The sequence below is a fragment of the Felis catus genome, chromosome C1 (assembly GCF_018350175.1).
Source record: "Felis catus isolate Fca126 chromosome C1, F.catus_Fca126_mat1.0, whole genome shotgun sequence".
NCBI classification, from domain to species: domain Eukaryota; kingdom Metazoa; phylum Chordata; class Mammalia; order Carnivora; family Felidae; genus Felis; species Felis catus.
Window position 1 is genome coordinate 19,604,310 of NC_058375.1, and position 20,164 is coordinate 19,624,473.

General features: G+C 51.0%; 1 protein-coding gene across 3 annotated transcripts; it reads left to right on the plus strand.

Annotated features, from left to right (window-relative positions):
* Positions 1-350: 350 nt before the first annotated feature.
* Positions 351-15,196, plus strand: CATSPER4 (cation channel sperm associated 4). 3 transcript variants are annotated; one of them, XM_003989684.5, is made up of 11 exons: positions 351-603; positions 727-801; positions 1,275-1,418; positions 5,303-5,404; positions 9,485-9,582; positions 9,737-9,857; positions 10,068-10,201; positions 11,942-12,116; positions 13,098-13,309; positions 13,626-13,791; positions 14,722-15,196. In XM_003989684.5, the coding sequence occupies exons 1-11, from the start codon at positions 535-537 to the stop codon at positions 14,773-14,775; spliced, it is 1,350 nt and encodes a 449-aa protein (XP_003989733.2). In that variant the 5' UTR covers positions 351-534; the 3' UTR covers positions 14,776-15,196. The 3 variants fall into 3 exon arrangements, with proteins under 3 accessions (XP_003989733.2, XP_044891281.1, XP_044891282.1); XM_045035346.1 differs by lacking the exon at positions 1,275-1,418; XM_045035347.1 differs by lacking the exon at positions 14,722-15,196 and having other exon boundaries at positions 13,102-13,309; positions 13,626-13,767.
* Positions 15,197-20,164: the final 4,968 nt, after the last annotated feature.

The following is a 20,164-nucleotide window of genomic DNA, read 5'->3' on the forward strand; positions in this document are numbered from 1 at the left end:
AGCCCTTTGGAGACCAGAGGGTGCTCTCCTGCCCCATCCCCGGGGGCTCAAAGAGAAACAGAAACCAGCCTTTTACTCTAGATAGAGAAACCCATCTTGCGTGGAAGGGCAGGGTGGGCAGGCCTGGAGACTGGGGCGGTGGATGGTTTAGCCCACGGGGAGGACCACAGGTTGAGGTTTGCTGGGAGGAGGGCCTCTGGGCCAAACACTGCTCTTCCCTCCTCCAAGTCTTACCTCCAGCTCCTGGACCCAGAGCAGGGACATGCCCCTGTATCTCTCCATCCAGGCCGCACAAGAGACCTGACCTGTTCCCATCAGCCTCTGACCGCTGACCGCAGCCCAGCCCCTTAGTGTCCCTGGCTTCCTCCCTGGGGACCAAGGGGAGTCAGTGGGAGGAGCTTCTCTTACAGTCAGAATTCCTTGGTGGAATGCAGACATCTGGAGGTCACAGAGTCCTCTATGATCTCACCACGAGGGGGAGCAAGGCCACTTGGAATGAAGTTTCTTTGATAAGTGGGAGGAGACGGAGCAGCTATGATGGATAACCGAAGGACTTGGTGGCAGCAGTGGACCGACATCAATATCAAACCTTTGAACGTCATGGTAGGTGGCCCCTGCCTCGGCCCACCCAAGCTGGGCATACCAGCGTAGGGTGGGGCACAGGACACCGCACTGGGTCCCCAGGGGCAGTGGCCGCACTGATGGGCCCTCTCCTCACCCTCACAGAGGGCCACTCACGAGCCCTACGCCCGGCCGGAGGAGCAAGTACTGATCAACCGCAGAGACATCACTAGCACAAGGGTAAGGAGGAGGCGTGGGCTGCAGCCGGCAGCGACCCCCACCCCACAGTCACCCTTCTGCAGCTGTGCCCAGGGGGCAACAGGCCATCAGAATAACGCTGCCCCTTCTATTTTCTAAACAGCCCCCCTGAGGACCCTCCCCAGCAGTGATCCCTGTGTTGGCCCCCTCATGGCATGTTAGTAACCTCCAGGCAGTGCTCCCTACGGGAACCCTTATATAATGACAGTCACCAGCAGAGACCCCAGAAGTCTCCCTTCCAATGATCCCCACAAAGATCCCCCAACAGTCACCCGCTTTTAGTGGCCATATAGGTAGTGACCCCTACACTGATGCCCCCATTTCATGACCCCTCTCAGGCAACTTCTCCCCTTAGAGTGCCCCCCCCCCGGACCCCATTCACTGAGAACAAACGTCCAGGCAGAGGCCTCCCACCGTGACACCTGCCTGAAGGAAGGTCCCCTGCCCTCTCCCAGGATACCTGGGACATGCAGGAGTTCATCACTCGCATGTACATCAAGCAGCTGCTCCGTCACCCAGCCTTCCAGCTGCTGCTGGCCTTGCTGCTGGTGGTCAACGCCATCACCATTGCTCTGCGCACCAACTCCTTCCTTGGCCAGGTGGGACTCCAGCCTGACCTCTGCCCCCACTGATCTAATGGGGCAAGGGCTGGGTGAGGCACTTTTCTCTCAGGTCCCCAGACTCCTCATCTGTTCATGGTGATTGGATTGAATGTTCTTCAAGGGCCTGTCAATTCTGATGTTCCAGGGAACTAGAGATCAAGGAAGACCTCGTGGTGGAGGGGGCCCAGATTTGAGGAAGGCATTGGATTTGTAGAGAGGAAGGGCAGGAGAAAAATGGTGTGAGCAGAGGCAGACAAATGGGTGCCTGGTTGGGAAGGGTATCCCATTATATGTGTGTGTGTGTGTGTGTGTGTGTGTGTGTGTGTGTGTGTATACACACACACGCACACATATATATGTACATACACACACACATTTTTAAGTTTATTTATTTTTGAGAGAGAGAGAAAACACAAGTGAGGGAGAGGCATAGAGGGCAAGGGAGAGAGAGAGAATCCCAAGCAGGCTCTGCACTAACAGCCCAACGTGGGACTCGAATCCATGAACCATGAGATCATGACCTGAGCCCAAGTTGGAGGCTTAACCGACTGAGCCACCCAGGCACACCAAGGGTATCCCATTTTAACAAATAGTCACAAAGTGAGGATCACTCTGTGCTGGGGTTCCGGGCATGATCACAGCAGACCCAATCCTGTCTCAGACTCGTGCACGTCATTACAAATGCCTGAGTGTCCAGAGTACATGGGAGCTCAGAGTAAGCATCCCGGTAGGGTCAGGGAAGCCTTCCCGGAGAAAAGGATGCTTCCGCTGAGAACGAAGAGTGAGTAGGAGTTGGCCAGGCAAAGGGCGGTGGGAAAGTTTTTAGGGTGGGCAAAACAGCTTGTGAGCGAGTTCTGTGTGTCGGTCTGGAAGTCCAGTATGACTTTGGTCTTATCCATGTTTTAATTTCTTTACAAGGCGTATACTACATACGTGAATTATGCTATTTGAAGTCAGTGTTTTAAAAATGTCCAATGTGGTGGCTGATGATTTCAGAGAGATGGTCAGCAGCTAGATGGTGCGGGGTTTTTAAGTTATCTTAAGGAGGATGGCCTCTATCCTATGTCGTTGGAAAGTCAGGGAAGGGTTTAAAGCGCGAAAGTGACATAACCAGACGTGTGTTTCAGAAAACTTACACTGGCTGCTACAGTGTGGACCACGGAAAGGAGGGTGCCAAGAATGGGAAAAGATGGTCTGGCAAGTTTAGTGAAAGATGGTGGGTCTTGGACCAGGGCCATGGCTGTTGGTAAAAGAGGTCACATGCATTTGAAACTCTCTAGGAGTTGAATCCATGGGCCTCCCGACTGCTTTTCTTTATAGCAAACACTTCATAAGCACTTCCTATGTGCCACCTTTTTTAACATACATCATCATCTCACACGTGTAGGGAAGGGGAGAGCAAGAAGTTACACTTCTGGCCTGAGCAACTGTGTGGGGACGGTGCTGTTTGTTGGGACGGGGGGACATAGGACAATGAGTGGGTTTGGGGAGAATGCCGAGGTCACTTTGAATTGAGTAGCATTTGAGGCGCCCATGCAATATCCACATAGAGATGTCTAGTGAGAGGTTAGAGCTCAACTCTGAGATCCTGCTGAGAGCTCGGGGTGGGGGTGGGGGTTGGAGATTCCAACGTGGGGGCTGCCAGCGTCTGGGTGGATGGTTGCCAGAAGCTAAAGGAGTAGACAAGGTCACCTGGGAAGAGCATATCCAGTGAGAAGGGAAGAAAGCCAGGACAGAGCTCTGAGGAGAGTCTCCAACTGAAAGACAGAATGGAGGAGGTGCATAAAAGACTGAGGAAGAGTGACCAGTAGAGTGGGGAGGACCCAGGAGAGTGTGCTGTCTGGTCTGGGGCCAGAAATGGCAAGAGAGGAGGCCAGAGAAGGATCATGGAGCATCCCTTGGATTTAGTTCCTGTGGCCTTGACAGGAGCTGCCTCCCATGTGGTGGAGGCAGACAGCCAACAGCCAAGATTGCAGCACGAGTAGAACTACAAGGCAGCTTCAACCCCTCAACGGATCGTGAAATCAGTTCAGACTGCAGATACCAGCATTCTGATACAGAATGAAGTAGAATGAAAAAGAATGAAATGGAAATTGTACGTGTGTGCACACGCGAGAGAGTGGGGGAGGGGGAAAGAGGGAGGATGTGAAATACAAAATTCACCTCTTACTATAGGTCCCAGTCAAAAAATGCTAGCTAAAAGCTCTGGTGTAGGATATGTGTCCGTGAAGGTCATGGCCTGTGAATACCAGACTGGTTTTGAACCTTGTCCCTATGCCATTGGGAGCCATAGCAGGCTTGTGGGTGGAGGAAGCAACTCTGATTTAGCCATGGATGCTCATGACTTGGAGAAGGCGGATGGAGTATTTAGGAAGTTCTTGCAGCAAATAGTGCAGAGTTTATTGCCCCCGGGAGTCAGCAGGGTGGAGCTGAGGGGACAGAAAGCTCTTCCTTGTTATAGACCGACATCCCTGGCCCATGACACCCTTAGGGAATTTGGAACAGGCAGGGAGCCCAAAACCTTAATCTCCCATCTGGGTTTAAGAAACTCTGCCCAGCCTCTCATTGGCCAGTGGATATGGGTGAGGGCAAGGTTGTGGGGACCAGGAGGCCTCTGCGTGTGGTAGTGAACCTTGAGGCACTGAGTCTGTTGGCCATGGAAGTGGAGAAAGAGAGGAGTCCAAGGGACTTTGGTAACTGCCAGGGTAGAGTTGGAGGCTGGGAGCTGTTAACAGGGTCACAAACTATAGTAGGGTTACAGCTTCATGGGAGATTGGGGGAAAGTGAGTTGGATTTTTTTTTTTAATGTTTATTTATTTATGTTGAGAGAGACTGAGAGAGAGCTGGAGTGGGGCAGGGAGAGTGGGAGAGAGAGATTCCCAAGCAGGCTCCATGCTGTCAGTGCCAAGCCCAATGTGGGGTTCAGTCCCACGAACTGGGAGGTCATGACCCGAGCCGAAATCAAGAGTTGGATGCTTAACCGACTGAGCCACCCAGGCGCCCCAGTGAGTTGGATTTTAAACAGAATTCAAGGTCATGGTCATCCATCCATGAGTCCATCCACCCAGGGAACTGGACCCGTGAGTAGGCCGGCGGAGGGGGGTGGGGGGCATATGCAGGAAGTCGGTCAGGCCTTGTCTGGGAGATTTGGGAGACAAAGCAGCAGGAGTGGCTGGGACAACCAGAGAAGGAAGGATGAGGCTTGGTGCCCTCTGTCTCAGCGGCCAGGGCCTTTCCTTCCAATCCTGGAGCCTGTTCTGCCTCTCAGCCACCTCCCTTTCTCAAGTATCCCTGCTCCAGAGGTTAGGAGCAAAAGTTTATAGTCAGACAACAGTCTTTTTTTTTTTCTTAATTCTTTTTTTAATGTTTACTTATGTTTGAGAGAGAGTGAGACAGAGTGTGAGTGGGGGAGGGCCAGAGAGAGGGAGACACAGAATCGGAAGCAGGCTCCAGGCTCTGAGCTGTCCGCACAGAGCCCGACGCGGGGCTCGAACTCACGGACCACGAGATCATGACCTGAGCTGAAGTCGGACGCCCAGCCGACTGAGCCACCCCGGCGCCCCTATAGTCAGACAACAGTCTTTATTGCTCACTCTGTGGCCTCAGGCACCTCTCTGATTCCTCATCTGTGAGACGGGAATAAAGCCCACTTTGGAGGACGATGGTGATGCTGACATGAATGACACATGTGGGGCCTTAGCACGGTGCCTGGCATGTACATGGACAATGTGGACTAAAGGCAGCTGCCAAGTTGCTGAGGATGAAGAACAGCAGGATTACGGGCCTGCCCTTCCCCCCACAGATGCCCCCCTGCCCAGCCTTGCCCAGGCTCTGTTCCACTGACCTCTCTGCCCCTCTCTTTTTCTCTGTCTTTCATATAGAAACACTATGAGTTGTTCTCTACCATAGATGACATTGTGCTGACCATCCTTATCTGTGAGGTCCTCCTCGGCTGGTTAAATGGCTTCTGGATTTTCTGGAAGGTGAGTGAGATCCTGGGTCCTTTCGGCCATCACCCCAACTCCTTAGGGACTGCACCCCACCCCTGGGCTTCTGGTCCTATGACCCGAGAGTCTGTGTGTGTGTGTGTGTGTGTGTGTGTGTGTGTGCGTGTGTGTGTGTGTGTTGTGTGGAGAGAGAGACCAACTACTTCTGAGATGTCTGTGATGCAGTAGAAAGTAATTTGTACTGGGGCACCTGGGTGGCTCAGTCAGTTAAGTGTCTGACTCTTGATTTTGGCTCAGGTCATGATCTCATAGTTCGTGAGTTTGAGCCCCAGGTCGAACCCCTCATTGGGCTTTAAGCTGACCACATGGAGCCTGCTTGGGCAGGCTCCAGCGATCAGCACAGAGCCCAACATGGGGCTCGAGTCATGAACCACGAGATCATGACCTGAGCCAAAGTCAGCTGCTTAACCAACTGAGCCACCCAGGCACCCCTAAAATAAAATATTAAAAAAAACAACAAGACTATCAAGTGTTTATACCTTTCAAAAAAAGGAAGTATCATTTAAATACAGTTACCAGGGGGCACCTGGGTGACTGTCATTTGAGCGCCGACTTCGGCTCAGGTCATGATCTCACGGTTTGTGGGTTTGAGCCCCGTTTCGGGCTCTGTGCTGCCAGCTCAGAGCCTGGATGGAGCCTGCTTCGGATTCTGTGTCTCCCTCTCTCTCTGCACCTCCCCCGCTCACAGTCTGTCTCTCTCTTTTTCTCTCTCTCTCAAAATAAACATTAAAACAAAATTTTTTTAATACCATTACCAGGATAACCAGTTAGAATTCTAAGCTTTCCAGGGGTCAGAGGTTCACAGAACACGGTGTAGTTGAACCCAGAACAACATTGCTGAAGTCTGGGCGTCTTAAAGACTGCTTTGTGCAAATAACATTTGCAAGGATGTTCATTACCAGAACATCCAAGGGATGGTGCACACCCTTAGTGTTTCCTCACTCGAGGGGAGGGGAGTAGGTACCGTGCTTTGTGTGAACATTTCAATGGTCCACTTTATCAGAATTAGCCCTGGAGGCAGGCAGACATCTGTTCCATAAGAGAAAACATTTCCTCCTTTGTATCTTCTTGAGATTTTTTTTTTTTCAGCAGCAGTAGGGGGTCTGCACTTTCTTAGCAATGCTTCTTTAATTTTTTTAATTTTTATTTAAGTAAGCTCCACGCCCAGTGTGGGGCTTGAACTCAACAAAGGACCCTGAGATGGCAAGTCACACCCTCTGTGGGCTGAGCAACCAGGCACCCCAGGGGGCCTGCACTTTCAAGGTTAACCCCCAGGCTTTCATTAGGACAAGGGAATTGAAGCAAGCCTGAGAATCTTGTGCTCCTCCCAGACACTCTGCTTGTCCCTTAAACCCAGGGTTCTCAACCTCAGCACTATAGACCTTTTGGCCTGGATGATCCTTTATTGTGGGGGCTGCCCTGTGCACTGGAGGGTGTTCTGAAGCATTCCTGGCCTCTCCCCACTAGATGCCGCTTAGCACCTTCCTCGTTGTGACAACCAAGAATGTCCCCAGACATTGCCAAATGTCCCTTGGAGGGCAAAGTCATCCCTGGCTGAGAACTCATGTCCTACACCCTAACCTTCATCAGGAGCCAGGGTGAAAACCAGGGTTTGTTAGAGATTGTTTCTGCCTCCTTCTCCCTCACCCCCCTGGCTGTTGTGGAGGAGGGAGGCTGGGGGAGGGAAAGAGGACTTGCAGGAAAGTGGAAAGCCTGTAAATATCTCAAAATATGACCCCACGATGTAGGAATCCCCAGAGTTTTGTCCCCAACTCTTCCTTTTCTTCTACTCTTGTGGATTCCTTTTTCCTCCTTACCCCCACAGCCTATTAATCAGTTTCACCGCCTAACGATTTCTCAAATGTCTTGCCGCCACTGCATCTTTGCTACCCCTCTCTAGCTCTTGCCTGGTCTTCTCCCACTAGGATGTTGCTTTAGCCTCCAGGATACCCCTCCCCCCCCCCCCCCATCAAAGTAATCTCCCCAAGGCACAGGCCAAAGTATCCTTAAAATCCTGCCCTGGCTCCCTGTTGTTTATAGGATCAGGTCGAAAGGCTTTATAGTGCTTAAGGCCTTCCACGATGTGGCCCTTGCTTATTTCTGCAGCCTCATCTTTCCCTGCCTTGCCCTTAAGTTCCGGCTACCAGACTGCTTGCAGCTGCACTCCCCAGCGCATACCCGCACGCACCCGCACACGCACGCACCCTCACGCATCCGCGCACACCGCTGCTTCTCGCCTCCATGCCTTTGTCCAAGCTGACCTCTCGTCTATGAAAGCTCCCTGCCACTTTATTCATTTGCTCTACTCCTGCTTACAGCTTCAGACTCGTTCAGAGATCTTCTCTTCCAGGAAGTCCTCCCGCCTCTTCCAGGAAGTCCTCCCGCCTCTCCCAGGCCAGGTTAGGTGTTACTGTGTCTCCCTGACAATCTCTCTCACATGGAGTTTCAATTTACTGTCAATCTGTCTTCCTGGAAATTGTGTGCCCTGCAGGGAAGAAATCCTCTTGTATCCTCAGGATCCGGTGCAGGATCTGGCATACAGTAGGAGGTTAATACTGGCTGGTTAGAGCGCCGGATCTGTGGCCAGGCTGACTTGCGTCTCCTGATGTATGTGTAGGCACAGGCACGCCGAATGTGGGATTCCAGGAGGGTTTGTGTTTACTGTTCTACCTGATACGTTTAAGAACTTTTTTTTTCCATTAGAAAAAGTTTTCTTGGGGCGCCTGGGTGGCTCAGTCGGTTGGGCGGCCGACTTCAGCTCAGGTCATGATCTCGCGGTCCGTGAGTTCGAGCCCCGCGTCGGGCTCTGTGCTGACAGCTCAGAGCCTGGAACCTGTTTCAGATTCTGTATCTCCCTCTCTCTGACCCTCCCCTGTTCATGATCCATCTCTCCCTGTCTCAAAAATAAATAAAACGTTAAAAAAAAAAGTTTTCTTTTTGAATATTTAATACAGATCTAGATTGGTCGAAAACTATATTGAAAGGTACACAGAGAATTCTTCCTTCCACTCCCTCCCTTCATCTCTTCCCCTCCAGCCCAGGTAATCTTTTTAGATTTATAGTCTATCAGTGTGTATTTTGCGATCATAAGCTAATGTGTGTATACTTTGGTTTTCTTTTGCCTTTGCCTCCCTCCTCCCTCCCCTCGCACTTTGCTTTTGTCACTTAATGGATCCTGGCAACCTTTCTGTATCAGTACATGGAGATATTTCCCATTTGTCTTTTTTGCTACACAGCGCTCCATTGAATAAATGCTCCGTGGTTTATTCAATCGGGGTGTCTCATTGCGGGACACTTTAGTTGTTTTCAACCTTACACAGGTGTCATTTTGTACTTGAACCAGAGTTTCCGTGGGTCAGATTTTAGTAGTGGGATCACTGGCTAAAACATACATGTATCCACTGTTTGTTAGATAAATTCCCCCTTTCGTGGCTGTGCTTGAACTTTTCATACATGAGGTTCCTTCCTCAGTCCCCACCCCTATGTAACGTTGTGCCTTACTGGACAGAGGGCTTGTAAAAATTTCCTGTCTCTCTCTCTCTCCCTCTCTCTCTCTCTCTCTCTCTCTCTCTCTCTCTCTCTCGTACAGTGAGGGCTAGTGTACTTCTGAACTGGCTACTGAAGTAGTGTTCTGTAATGTTTTTATTAGTATTTACTTTTATTGTATTATTAATTATAGTGTGAGCCACACAAAGCCTGGAGCATCCGAACGCTCTCCTATCACCTAACTGTAGGGCCAGGCCATTTTCAGCAGTGCGCTAGCCCAGGTGGCTGCTCAGCTTAGGAACTAGCTGTGTGTACGTGAGAGGCTCCACTGTGTGTCTCTGAGACTGCACTTGGCTGTGGACACACGGACGAGACAGGGAGGGCATGTGTGTTTTGTGGCACGTTTGGGGAATGCAGATAAGTAACAGCAATGGATGGCAGATGACTGGCCCTGCTCTGAGAGGAACACTGAGCCTCCCAACCTTGAGGCAGTGGGAGGGCAGACCCAGGATGTCCCCACAGGCTGGGCCTGATAGACCCCACTGGGGCTGGCCCCCCCAACCCCCCCAGGACGGCTGGAACATCCTCAACTTCCTTATCATCTTTATCTTGCTCCTGGGGTTCTTCATTAATGAACTCAGTGCTATCTCTATCACCTATACTCTCAGGTGAGCTGGGAACTCGGGAGAAGAAGGGGAACTGTCTGGACCCCGGGAAGGAGATGAGGTGGGGATCGGCTCTGCCTGGCCGGGCAGGTCAGGGGGCGGGGGGAGGAGGGGCCTGGGAGGGGCCAGGGGGCACCCCTGAGAGGCTGTGCCACAGGGCGCTTCGTCTGGTGCACGTGTGCATGGCGGTGGAGCCTCTGGCCCGGATCATCCGTGTCATCCTGCAGTCGGTGCCTGACATGGCCAATATCATGACCCTCATCCTCTTCTTCATGCTGGTCAGTGCCCTCCCTTGCCCTCCATCCTCCCCTTCCCTGAGCAGGGCCCCTGGGTCACTGGGGATACAGGGGTGTCTGGAAGAAGAGGAGAGGCCTATGGGCCTGAATCCCTGTCATTCCCTTGGCGGTGTTCATTTGCGTGGCATGTGCATGTCCTGTCCCCAGGGTCCCTGGGTGAAGCCCAGGCATCTTCTCTGGTTTCTCTGGCAGGTGTTCTCCGTGTTCGGGGTCACTCTCTTTGGTGCGTTTGTGCCCATGCATTTCCAGAACATGCAGGTTGCCCTGTACACCCTTTTCATCTGCATCACCCAAGATGGCTGGGTGGACATCTACAGGGACTTTCAGTGAGTGTCTGTGGGGCTTCCGGGCCCCCAACCCAGTGGGGCGAGGCAGTGGGAGTGGGTGGTCCAGAGCTTGGGATGAGGGTGTGCCCAGCAGGAGGGGGGTGCCTGGAACTTCAAACTGGGGAAAGGGAGACCCCTGAGACTGGGGCCTCTGGGTTTGTGGCCTGCTTGAAGCCTTGTTCCCCTTGAAATTCCACCTGTTCAAAGTCCTACTGCAGGCCTGTTCATCATTTCTCCTGTCATGCTAAACAACTGGGTAGGTCTTTTTAAAAAAAATTTTTTTTTTCAACGTTTATTTATTTTGGGGACAGAGAGAGACAGAGCATGAACGGGGGAGGGGCAGAGAGAGAGGGAGACACAGAATCGGAAACAGGCTCCAGGCTCTGAGCCATCAGCCCAGAGCCCAATGCGGGGCTCGAACTCACGGACCGCGAGATCGTGACCTGGCTGAAGTTGGACGCTTAACCGACTGCACCACCCAGGCACCCCTGGGCAGGTCTTGAGCAAGAGAGCAGCTCTGTGGTTTCAGGACAGCCTCCCAGCCCACATCTGAGCCCACCAAGCTGCCTGGATTCCTGGGAACTCAGAGCCTCATTTCATTCTTACACCTGCTGCCCAAGGCCATTTGGGGCCATAGATGGCCACCAGGTTCTGTTCTTTTCCATTACCCTATTTGTTTCCAGTGCACTCTAGGAAGTGGGTCCTCCTGACTGGTTTCTTTTTATCTCTTGTGAGACTAGAAGCACAGCTGGCAAAGGGTTTCTGTGGGCACCACCCATTATGATGTAGGTAGTGGGAAAATCATAGAGTGTACAATAAAGGTACACTGGAGGCTGGGCTTTTGAGTCTTTGCTCCATCACACTAGCCATGCAACCTTGGACAAATTCCTTCATCTCTCTTCTGAGCCTCAGCTTCCTCACCTGCTGATTGGGGATTATTGTAATTAACTGTGTCTGAATTGCTGTAAGGATCAACAGAGAAAATCTATTTAAATCTCTTAGCATAGGGGCGCCTGGGTGGCGCAGTCGGTTAAGCGTCCGACTTCAGCCAGGTCACGATCTCGTGGTCTGTGAGTTCGAGCCCCGCGTCGGGCTCTGGGCTGATGGCTCAGAGCCTGGAGCCTGTTTCCGATTCTGTGTCTCCCTCTCTCTCTGCCCCTCCCCCGTTCATGCTCTGTCTCTCTTTGTCCCAAAAATAAATAAATGTTGAAAAAAAAAATTAAAAAAAAAAAATAAATAAATAAATCTCTTAGCATAGAGCCTGGCACAGAGTATCTCTATATGCGCGCGCGTGCATGTGTGCGTGTGTGTGTGTGTGTGTGTGTGTATGGAAAGAGAGAAAGAAAGACCTATTCTTTAGGAAAATATTTTATAGGAGATTCATAACAAGGTATTAATAGTAGATGGGGTTTTTTTCCTATATATCTTCCTTCTAATTCTCCTATTATGAGCTTGAGTTATTTTTTAAAATAAGAAAATCGTGAATGAAGAGTGTAGCCAATAGATTAAACTTGATAATGCCAATGGACACATCCCCACCTTAGAGGGCTGGCTTGAGGCCCTGTGTGCTCAACAAAGAGCAGCTTCTATGACAGTCAGGAACAGGCATTCGATCAGCACAACAGCAGTGAGGTAGCAGAAGACCCAGTGGGCTTTGAGGTAGTGTCCCCGTTTCCTAGATGGGGAAATCGAGGCTCAAAGGGCCAGGGAGGTGATGGGGCCCCTGTCTGCCATCTCCAGGATGGAGACAAGAGAGTACGCAATGGAGATTGGGGGTGCTGTCTACTTCGCCATCTTCATCACCATCGGTGCCTTCATTGGCATCAACCTGTTGGTCGTTGTGGTGACCACCAATCTGGAGCAGATGATGAAGGCAGGCGAGCACGGACAACTGCATCAGACAACCTTCCGTGAGGTGAGTGGGATGGAAGGGCAAAAGGGAGGAGGGGGCAGAATGTACTGACTTGACTGTGTATATGTGCACATATGTGTGTGTATGTGTGTATGTGAGTGCACATGCACATGCTTCCACACTCGAGGGCCTGGGTAAAGTCAAGCCTGAGACCTGGGGGCAGCATCCCCTACCTTGAGTAACATCTGAGGGGTATGGATTTCCTAGATTTTTAAAGTTTTTTTTTTATTTTGAGAGAGAGAGAGCATGCACGTGCACAAGGGGGGAGGGGCAGAGAGAGAGAGAGAGCTAGAGAGAGAGGATCCCAAGCAGGCTCCACACTGCCAGCACAGAGCTCAATGTGGGACCTGAACCCATGAACCATGAGATCATGACCAGAGCTGACACTTAACTGACTGAGCCACACAGGCGCCCCCTAGATGCCTTATTTCTATGGCAACTCAAAACTGAGTGGCTGGGTGACCTTTGGGCAGATAACCAATTTAAGCCTCAATTTCTTCTGCAAAATGGGAATAATAATATTTTCTCATAGGACTATTATGAGAATTTTGGAGATAAATGAACAGTAGTTGGCACACACATACAACTCATTAAATGTTAGCTGCAGTGCTACTCATTCAGGGGTAGAACTTCCAAAAGGTCGGTGGGGGTGGAGGGTGGAGTACTTCCAAAATGTTGACGGCTGTGGGCTATGACTTCAGAGTAGACAGGGCTTTAGAAGTTGGCTGGGTAGGATTTATCAGGAGGGAAACTGGGTGCTAAATTTTGAAAAGGGGCTAAGAATTTTCAAAGAGGTAGGGAAAGGGCTTATGCATCTGAAGCCTCCCACCAACAGCATAGGGAGGCTAAGATCTGTTGGAGCTCAATGAGGGGCATTAGAACCCTGGTATCCTAGGAGACTCATCCTCCCTGAAGCCAAGCAGGAAGGCACTGGGGGAGGGGTGCCGGCTGAGCTCTGTCCCTTCCCCGTTTCCCTCTTCCCAGACAGGCAAGGAGGAGGAGGATGGAAGTAACTACCTGCCACTGGTACACTGTGCGGTCGCCCGTTTGGAGATGTCTGGCCTCCCCCAGGAGCCACTTACGGGGGGCAACCTGTCTAACCTCTCGGAAAACACCTGTGACAACTTTTGCCTGGTGCTCGAGGCAATACAGGAGAACTTGATGCAGTACAAGGAGATCCGAGATGAGCTTAACATGTAGGCCGGGCATTGGGGGTACCCCGAGTCCCATAAGTCTGGGCTGAGCGCAGACCTCGGGGCCATCACCATTCTATAACACGGACCCTGGGGCCCTACTTGACCGGGGTCTGTGGGTGCAGGAGCTAGAATCCCCAGACCTCCCTGTTCTTCCATCCCAAGTGAGCACACAGCTTTGGCTGGATCTCCATAGGAGTGAGGGGGGAGGGCAAAGCGGGGTGGATGCCAGGGAAGAGATGTGGGGTCTGCCCCCCTTTTTCTCCTTCCCCTCCAAACTCCCTCAGCCCTCGGAAAGTACTCACCCCTCCGCCCCCAGGATAGTAGAGGAGGTGCGCTCCATCCGCTTCAACCAGGAGCAGGAGGAGGAGCTGATGCACAAGCACGTGTCCCTGAGCCTGTCGGTGGCGAGTGGGTCCTCCCTGGACATCCACGACATGACTTGCCAGCAAGACTTGATCACTGCGCTCATCAACAGGGATAAGGTGCATGCAGCTTCCCTCTCCTACCCAATAAGTGCTCGTCCAGCCACCCCACCCAGCTCAGCCTCTGCCCCATTAGTCAAACTTTCTGTCGATTTCAAGACTGGTCTATCTTCTAGACTTCTGTGCACGGACTGCGCTCCCTCAGCCACAGCTGATCGGTTAGGTTCCACCCTTTCCTCCTCAGAGAGCCTCTGCCGGCTCCCTTCAGGCTCCTCCCATGGAGCCACTTATGTTTCTAATGCCTTCAAACCTACCCCTTCCTAGGGTGGCTTGAGCCAGCTCAGTTTCTGCTTAGTGGCAGATACCTAGGCCCACTGGGGGCAGAGGGCCCCTGGGTTCTCTCCAGGGTGCATCAGAATGGCCTCCTCTTGGGGCACCTGGGTGGCTCAGTCAATTGAGGGTCTGACTCTTGATTTGGGCTCAGGTCATGATCCCAGGGCTATGGGACTGAGCCCTGTGTTGTGCTCTGGGATAAGCATGGAGCCTGCTTAAGATTCTCTCTCTCCCTCTGCCCCACTACCCCTGCTTGTGCTCCCTTTCTCTCTCTCTTAAAAAAAAAAAAAAAAAAAAAAAAAAATATATATATATATATATATATATATATATATATATATATATATTTACACACACACACACACAGCCTCCTCCTGAGGGAGGAAGCTTTTAGGGAGAAAAAGGCACACACCCACATAACTTAATTTCCTTTCTCCACTTTCCAAACCACCTGACTGGGCTAGAATGGCCTGGAGCCTTGTGAATGTCCACAGCCTGGGCTCCCAGGCTCAGAGTGGATACTAAGGCAGCTAGAGTCAGACATATGAAGGACTTCCCTGGGAGGCCTGGCAGGGTAGCTGCCAGGAGGGGAGGGGAGCAAGGCAGTGTTTGCCATGTGAAGGTGAGGGATCGACAAGAAAACCCCTTGGTTTGCAGGTTCAGGAATCCAACACAAACCTGCTCCTTAACAAACACAAGGCCAGCCGCTGAGAGGCAGGACGGGAGCCAAGGGACCTGCGCACACACACCCAGCTGCTGCATCTTCCTGCACCTCTAGTGTGACTTGGCACAGCCTGGTCTGAGCCCATCCTCTCCCTTACACCTCGGCAGATGCCTGGGGCTGAGAAGGGGGTGGCATGTCCAGGGCTTGTACCTGTGAGCCCCAGGTTCAGAGGAATTCAGATGGACAAGGATGCTGGATGAGAGAGGGAGCCCCACAGCAAGGATGAGCACCTAGCGGGGGTGCTGGCTAAGGCAGCCAGGGTTTGTCCTAAGGATGGGCATCCCTGGTCCTCTGCATTAGGCCAGAGCTAGATGGGGCCTAAGTGGGCTTAAGCACCAAGAGGAGAAAGGTGAGGCCAGTGGGGCCAGGCATCTGTGTATTGACAATAAAATTTTGCGTTGGGATCAATATGTCTGAATGGTGGCTCTACAAACCCCTTGGGGCAATTCTTGCCAAAAGCCTGTTTGTCTGGTGGGAGAGTTACTGACAGCCCTCTAGAGCTTCTAATCTAATGGGAGAGAGAATCTGTACCCTGAAAATTTGTGACTTAATGGTAGGGATATAATCTCTGCCCTTAGTGTTCTAATTTTTTTTTCTTTTTGGTTGGGGGGGTCTCAGTGGGTGGGAATTTGGTCCTCATGGTTAGGAGCCTGGTCTGATGAGACAGCCCTACCCTCCCTCTCTGAAGGTAGAGAAGACTGGTCCTTATTCTGGGGAGCCCTAGTCTGTTGAGGTCACCATTGATCAAGTCATGCAAATACAAGCAGTTTTATGCTGGGGCAATGGAGAGTGACTGGCAAAGCATGGGTCCTGGTAGGCTTTTCAGAGGAGAGGGGCACTGGAACTTGCTGGAAGATAGCAGGAGGAGTCTGTGGGTCCAGTGAATGAGGTCTAGTGGGGAACCTAGGACCTGTGAGGTCTTGGGACCTTCACACTAAAGACCATTGAGAGCCACAGCAAATTCCTGAGCTGGGTAATGCAGAGAGTCTGAGAGAGCTGCGGAAGTCACGGGCAATAGGAAGAACTGCCTTGGAGGACTGGATTCTCATCCTTGGGTAAGTCACTGGGCCTTATTTTTCCCACCTGTGCAGTGGGGCGAGGGTGAGATTGCCCTCCAGCTCTAAAATCCAATGGCCAACTTTTAGCTCAAGAGTTGGGAGACCAGTAAGATCATCCACGTCCCTGAGACTCAGATTCCCTTGGGTTGGGTTGGGGAGAAGCCTGGAAGGCCGAGAGTTCTGCCCAGCTGTTCAACAAAGGCTAACAGTTAGGGGCCTTAGGGATATTCACCAGTTGGAATGGGAGTCCCCAGAGGCCCACTGATTGCAACTAATGAGAAAATCCACCCTCCATCCCCCTCTGGTCTGCATTGGTTCCAGCCCCGTAAAGCACCCCCTGGGGCCAGCTGGGAAGGAGTCTGGACAGCTGGGGGTGGGGTGGTAACTCAGCAGGCAGATGAGAGATGGCACCAGTGCCAGCAGTGCCTCACTGTCTTGGAGCTGCTGTCTGTTCCCCTGTTCAAGCTGAGACTCCTTATCCGTGCTTTCCAGGACCATCAACATGGGCAGAGCCATGGGCATCCAGTGGCTTTTACTGCTAACTGCTATTTACTGGGGATGGAGCCTTCAGTCTTCCTGGTGAGTACCCCCATATACCCTTTCTATCTATCCTCTTCTGGGGGGCTCTCATAGCCCCTCTTCTGGCTGGCCAGAGAAGGGAAGAAGGTGACAAGAGAAGAAGAGACAGAAGGTCGTGTACCCAGGAAAATCTTGCAATGTGAGCACAGCCATCACTAGCCCCAATCCTAAATTGTCTGAAAGGCTTGAGGCACCGATGAGTTTGGAGGCAGGAGCATGACAGGATAACCTTCAAGGGACTTCTGGCTTTGCCCCTCTATCCTCTTCCAGGATGTTGTCTTTGTCTACTCCATCTTGTCTATCATCCCAGCTGTGTCTCCCTTGCTGTCTATCCTTCCCATCTGGGCCTGGCCAAGAGCTTGGGGTTCCAGCAAACTAGTTCCCTCCAAGATGGCCCAGAACTGGGGACCCAAGATCTTGGACCCCTGCTGCCATCCCCTGCCCTCCTCCAACAAAGAACAACTGCCACCTCCAATGCCTCACCGAGCCTGAAGAAGGAGTACAGCCCTGGACACTGAGCTCCTAGGACAGTATGAAGGTAGATATTGGGAAGGGGCAGGACATTGCACATCTCACCACTCCCACAAGTCCATAGCTTTTTCAAGGGAGAAGTATCCTTGGCAAAGCACCCAGGAAGCAGATATAAATCTTGGCGAGAGGAGAAGGGGACAGTCATTACCAACAACAGGTTCTATTCATTGAGCACCTACTATATGCTAAGAACCGTGCTAAGTGCTTTACAGGTGTTATCTCATTTAACCCCCATGACCATCAGTGACCATTATCATCCCTGTTGTAGAGTTGAGGATACTGAGACTCATGGACGTGAAGTGACTTGTCCCCTATCACAGAGCTGGGATTCTATGCCAGGTCTGACTTCAGAGGCCAGTCTACACTCCACTGCTTCTCAAAGAAAATGCTGTGGTCAGGAAACCTCAGTATCATGAAATTGTCAGCTCTTACTAAGTATCACACTTCCAAACAAGATCCCAACAGGGTTTGTGTAGAACTTGATAAGGAGATTCTAAAATATATGGAAGAACCAAAGGCAAACAAAAGCCAAGATAATTTTGAAGAGCAAGATGGGAGACTCACTCTACCAGATTCTGAGATTTACATGAAAGTAACATGGTGCCGGTACAGTGATAGACAAGCAGACCAATGGGATGAAAGAGCATGGAAGTTGGTCTGGATACATAATGACAGCGTGACAAATCACCGGGGAAAGGATGGACTTTTCCATAAGGCAGCAGGAACAACTGGTTAACCAGATGCGGGAAAAACAAAATCAGATCCGATGGAAACATCTCTCCCTGCAAATAAAACCTTGAGACGCCTGTGGCAAGACATCTCTTCATTACAGCCAGGATTTATGTTGCAAACCCACAGATCACTAGAGTTTAAAGGACTTCTCTGTTCCTCACCGTTTTTTTTTTTTTTAATTTTTTTTTTCCAACGTTTATTTATTTTTTTGGGACAGAGAGAGACAGAGCATGACGGGGGAGGGGCAGAGAGAGAGGGAGACACAGAATCGGAAGCAGGCTCCAGGCTCTGAGCCATCAGCCCAGAGCCCGACGCGGGGCTCGAACTCACGAGCCGTGAGATCGTGACCTGAGCTGAAGTCGGACGCTTAACCGACTGCGCCACCCAGGCGCCCCTGTTCCTCACCGTTTTGAGGGGACATGGAAGTACCAAGAGGTTTGGGTCTTCCTCAAGATGACACAGCAAGTCAGTAACAGAGCCAGGTCTAGAGCCTTGGTCTACTCTTTCATGCATTCTGGCCAGCTCTCCTGCCCTACTGTGACCCCTCAGCTCTGCACAGAGCTAGAATAAAGTGGAGTGTGGAAGGAGCAGGTGCTGTGTGGGGGCAGAATTGAACACAAGGGTCAGTGCCTCTTCAGACCTAGATTGTGGGATGGACGAGCCTGCTACCTGTGCTGAGTCAACTTCTAGTTTTCTGAATTAGTCCTTTGGCTACTGTTCCAAGGATGCAATGACAGAGCAGCCGGTCAAGGGCCTATTTCTGCCCTTCGCCCAGGGGAAAGAGGAAGATTTCCAAGGGATCCAGCTCAGGATAGCTGATTTGGGCCTTTCTCTCTAGAGAGAGTGGTTTGGCTCAACCATGAGAAGGAAGCTGTGTTTTTGCAAGTTGGTACAGTGTGTTAGGGGAGACACCGGGCTCCCGAATCTGATGGACCTTGTTTCAAATGCAGTGTCACCACTTCCTGGCTGTGTGACCTTGCACAAACCTCTTCACTTGTCTGAGCCTCAGTTTCTTCATCTGATAAATAGAAATAATAACCCTTGGGGCGCCTAGGTGGCTCAGTTGGTTAAGCATCCAACTCCTGATTTTGGCTTAGGTCATGATCTCATAGTTTGTGAGTTCAAGCCCCACATCAGGCTCTGCGCTAACAGTGCCCAGCCTGCTTGGGATTCTCTGTCTCCCTCTCTCTGACCATCCCCCGCTTGCTCTCTCTCTCTCTCTCTCAAAGTAAATAGACATTAAAAAAAATTTTTTTTTAAGAAATAATAATCCTTACCTCAGGTTCTTTGTCAGGATTCACCATACCAATGCTCGTGCATTGAAGCAGGGCCTTACTTGGACAAGGTGAAATTGAATGATGTCAAAACTATCCTGGACTACTATTGCACTAAATAAAGCACTTGGTTTGCAATTAGGGTTCACATTATACCAAAATATTGTTGTGGTGCCTGGTTGGCTCAGTTGGTTAAGCATCTGACTCTCGATCTCAGGGTCATGAGTTCAAGCCCTGTGTTGGGCTCTGCACTGGGTATTGGAGCCTTCTTAAAAAATAACAGCCAGATACCAAAAGGCAGCCAGATACCAAAGACCAAATGCAACGGCAGATTTCTGCCTTTTGCTATCTCTAGGGGAGTCACTGAGGGGCGCCTGGGTGGCTCAGTCGGGTGAGAGTCTGACTTTGGCTCAGGTCATGATCTCATGGTTGTGAGTTTGAGCCCTGCGTCAAGCTCTATGTGTACAGCTCAGAGCCTGGAGCCTGCTCCCGATTCTATGTCCTCCTCTCTCTCTGCCCCTCTCCCACTCATGCTCTGTCTGTCTCTCAAAAAGAAATGTTAAAAAAAAAAATTAGAGTGGTTATTGAGCAGAAGACATAGTTGCCAGCGCTAGTTAAATTCATGAGTTAAGACGGGGTGCCTGGGTGCTCAGTCAGTTAAGCATCTGACTTTGGCTAAGGTCATGATTTCACGGTTCGTGAGTTTGAGCCCTGCGTCAGGCTCTATGTTGTCAACTCAGAGCCTGGAGCCTGCTTTGGATTCTGTGTCTCCCTCTTCTCTCTGCCCCTCCCCCACTTGCTCTCTCTCTCTCTCTCAAAAATAAAAATAAAACATTTAAAAAATAAGATGAATTAAGATCATGCATCAGTTACTATGTGTTAGCACAGAGCTGGCACATAAATGAATGTGAGGCAGTAATAATGTAGTTGGTGCTGATATTATTTTTATTGAATCTTCTTTTTTTAATTTTTTTTTTATGTTATATCTGAGAGAGAGAGACAGACAGAGAGATCAGGGGAGGTGCGGAGAGATGGAGACAGAATCTGAAACAGGCTCTAGGCTCTGAGCTGTTAGCACAGAGCCTGACGTGGGGCTTGAACTCACGAGCAGTGACATCATGACCTGAGCCAAAGTCAGACACTTAACCGACTAAGCCACCTAGGTGCCCCTTTATTGAATCTTCTAATAAAGATACTTGGTT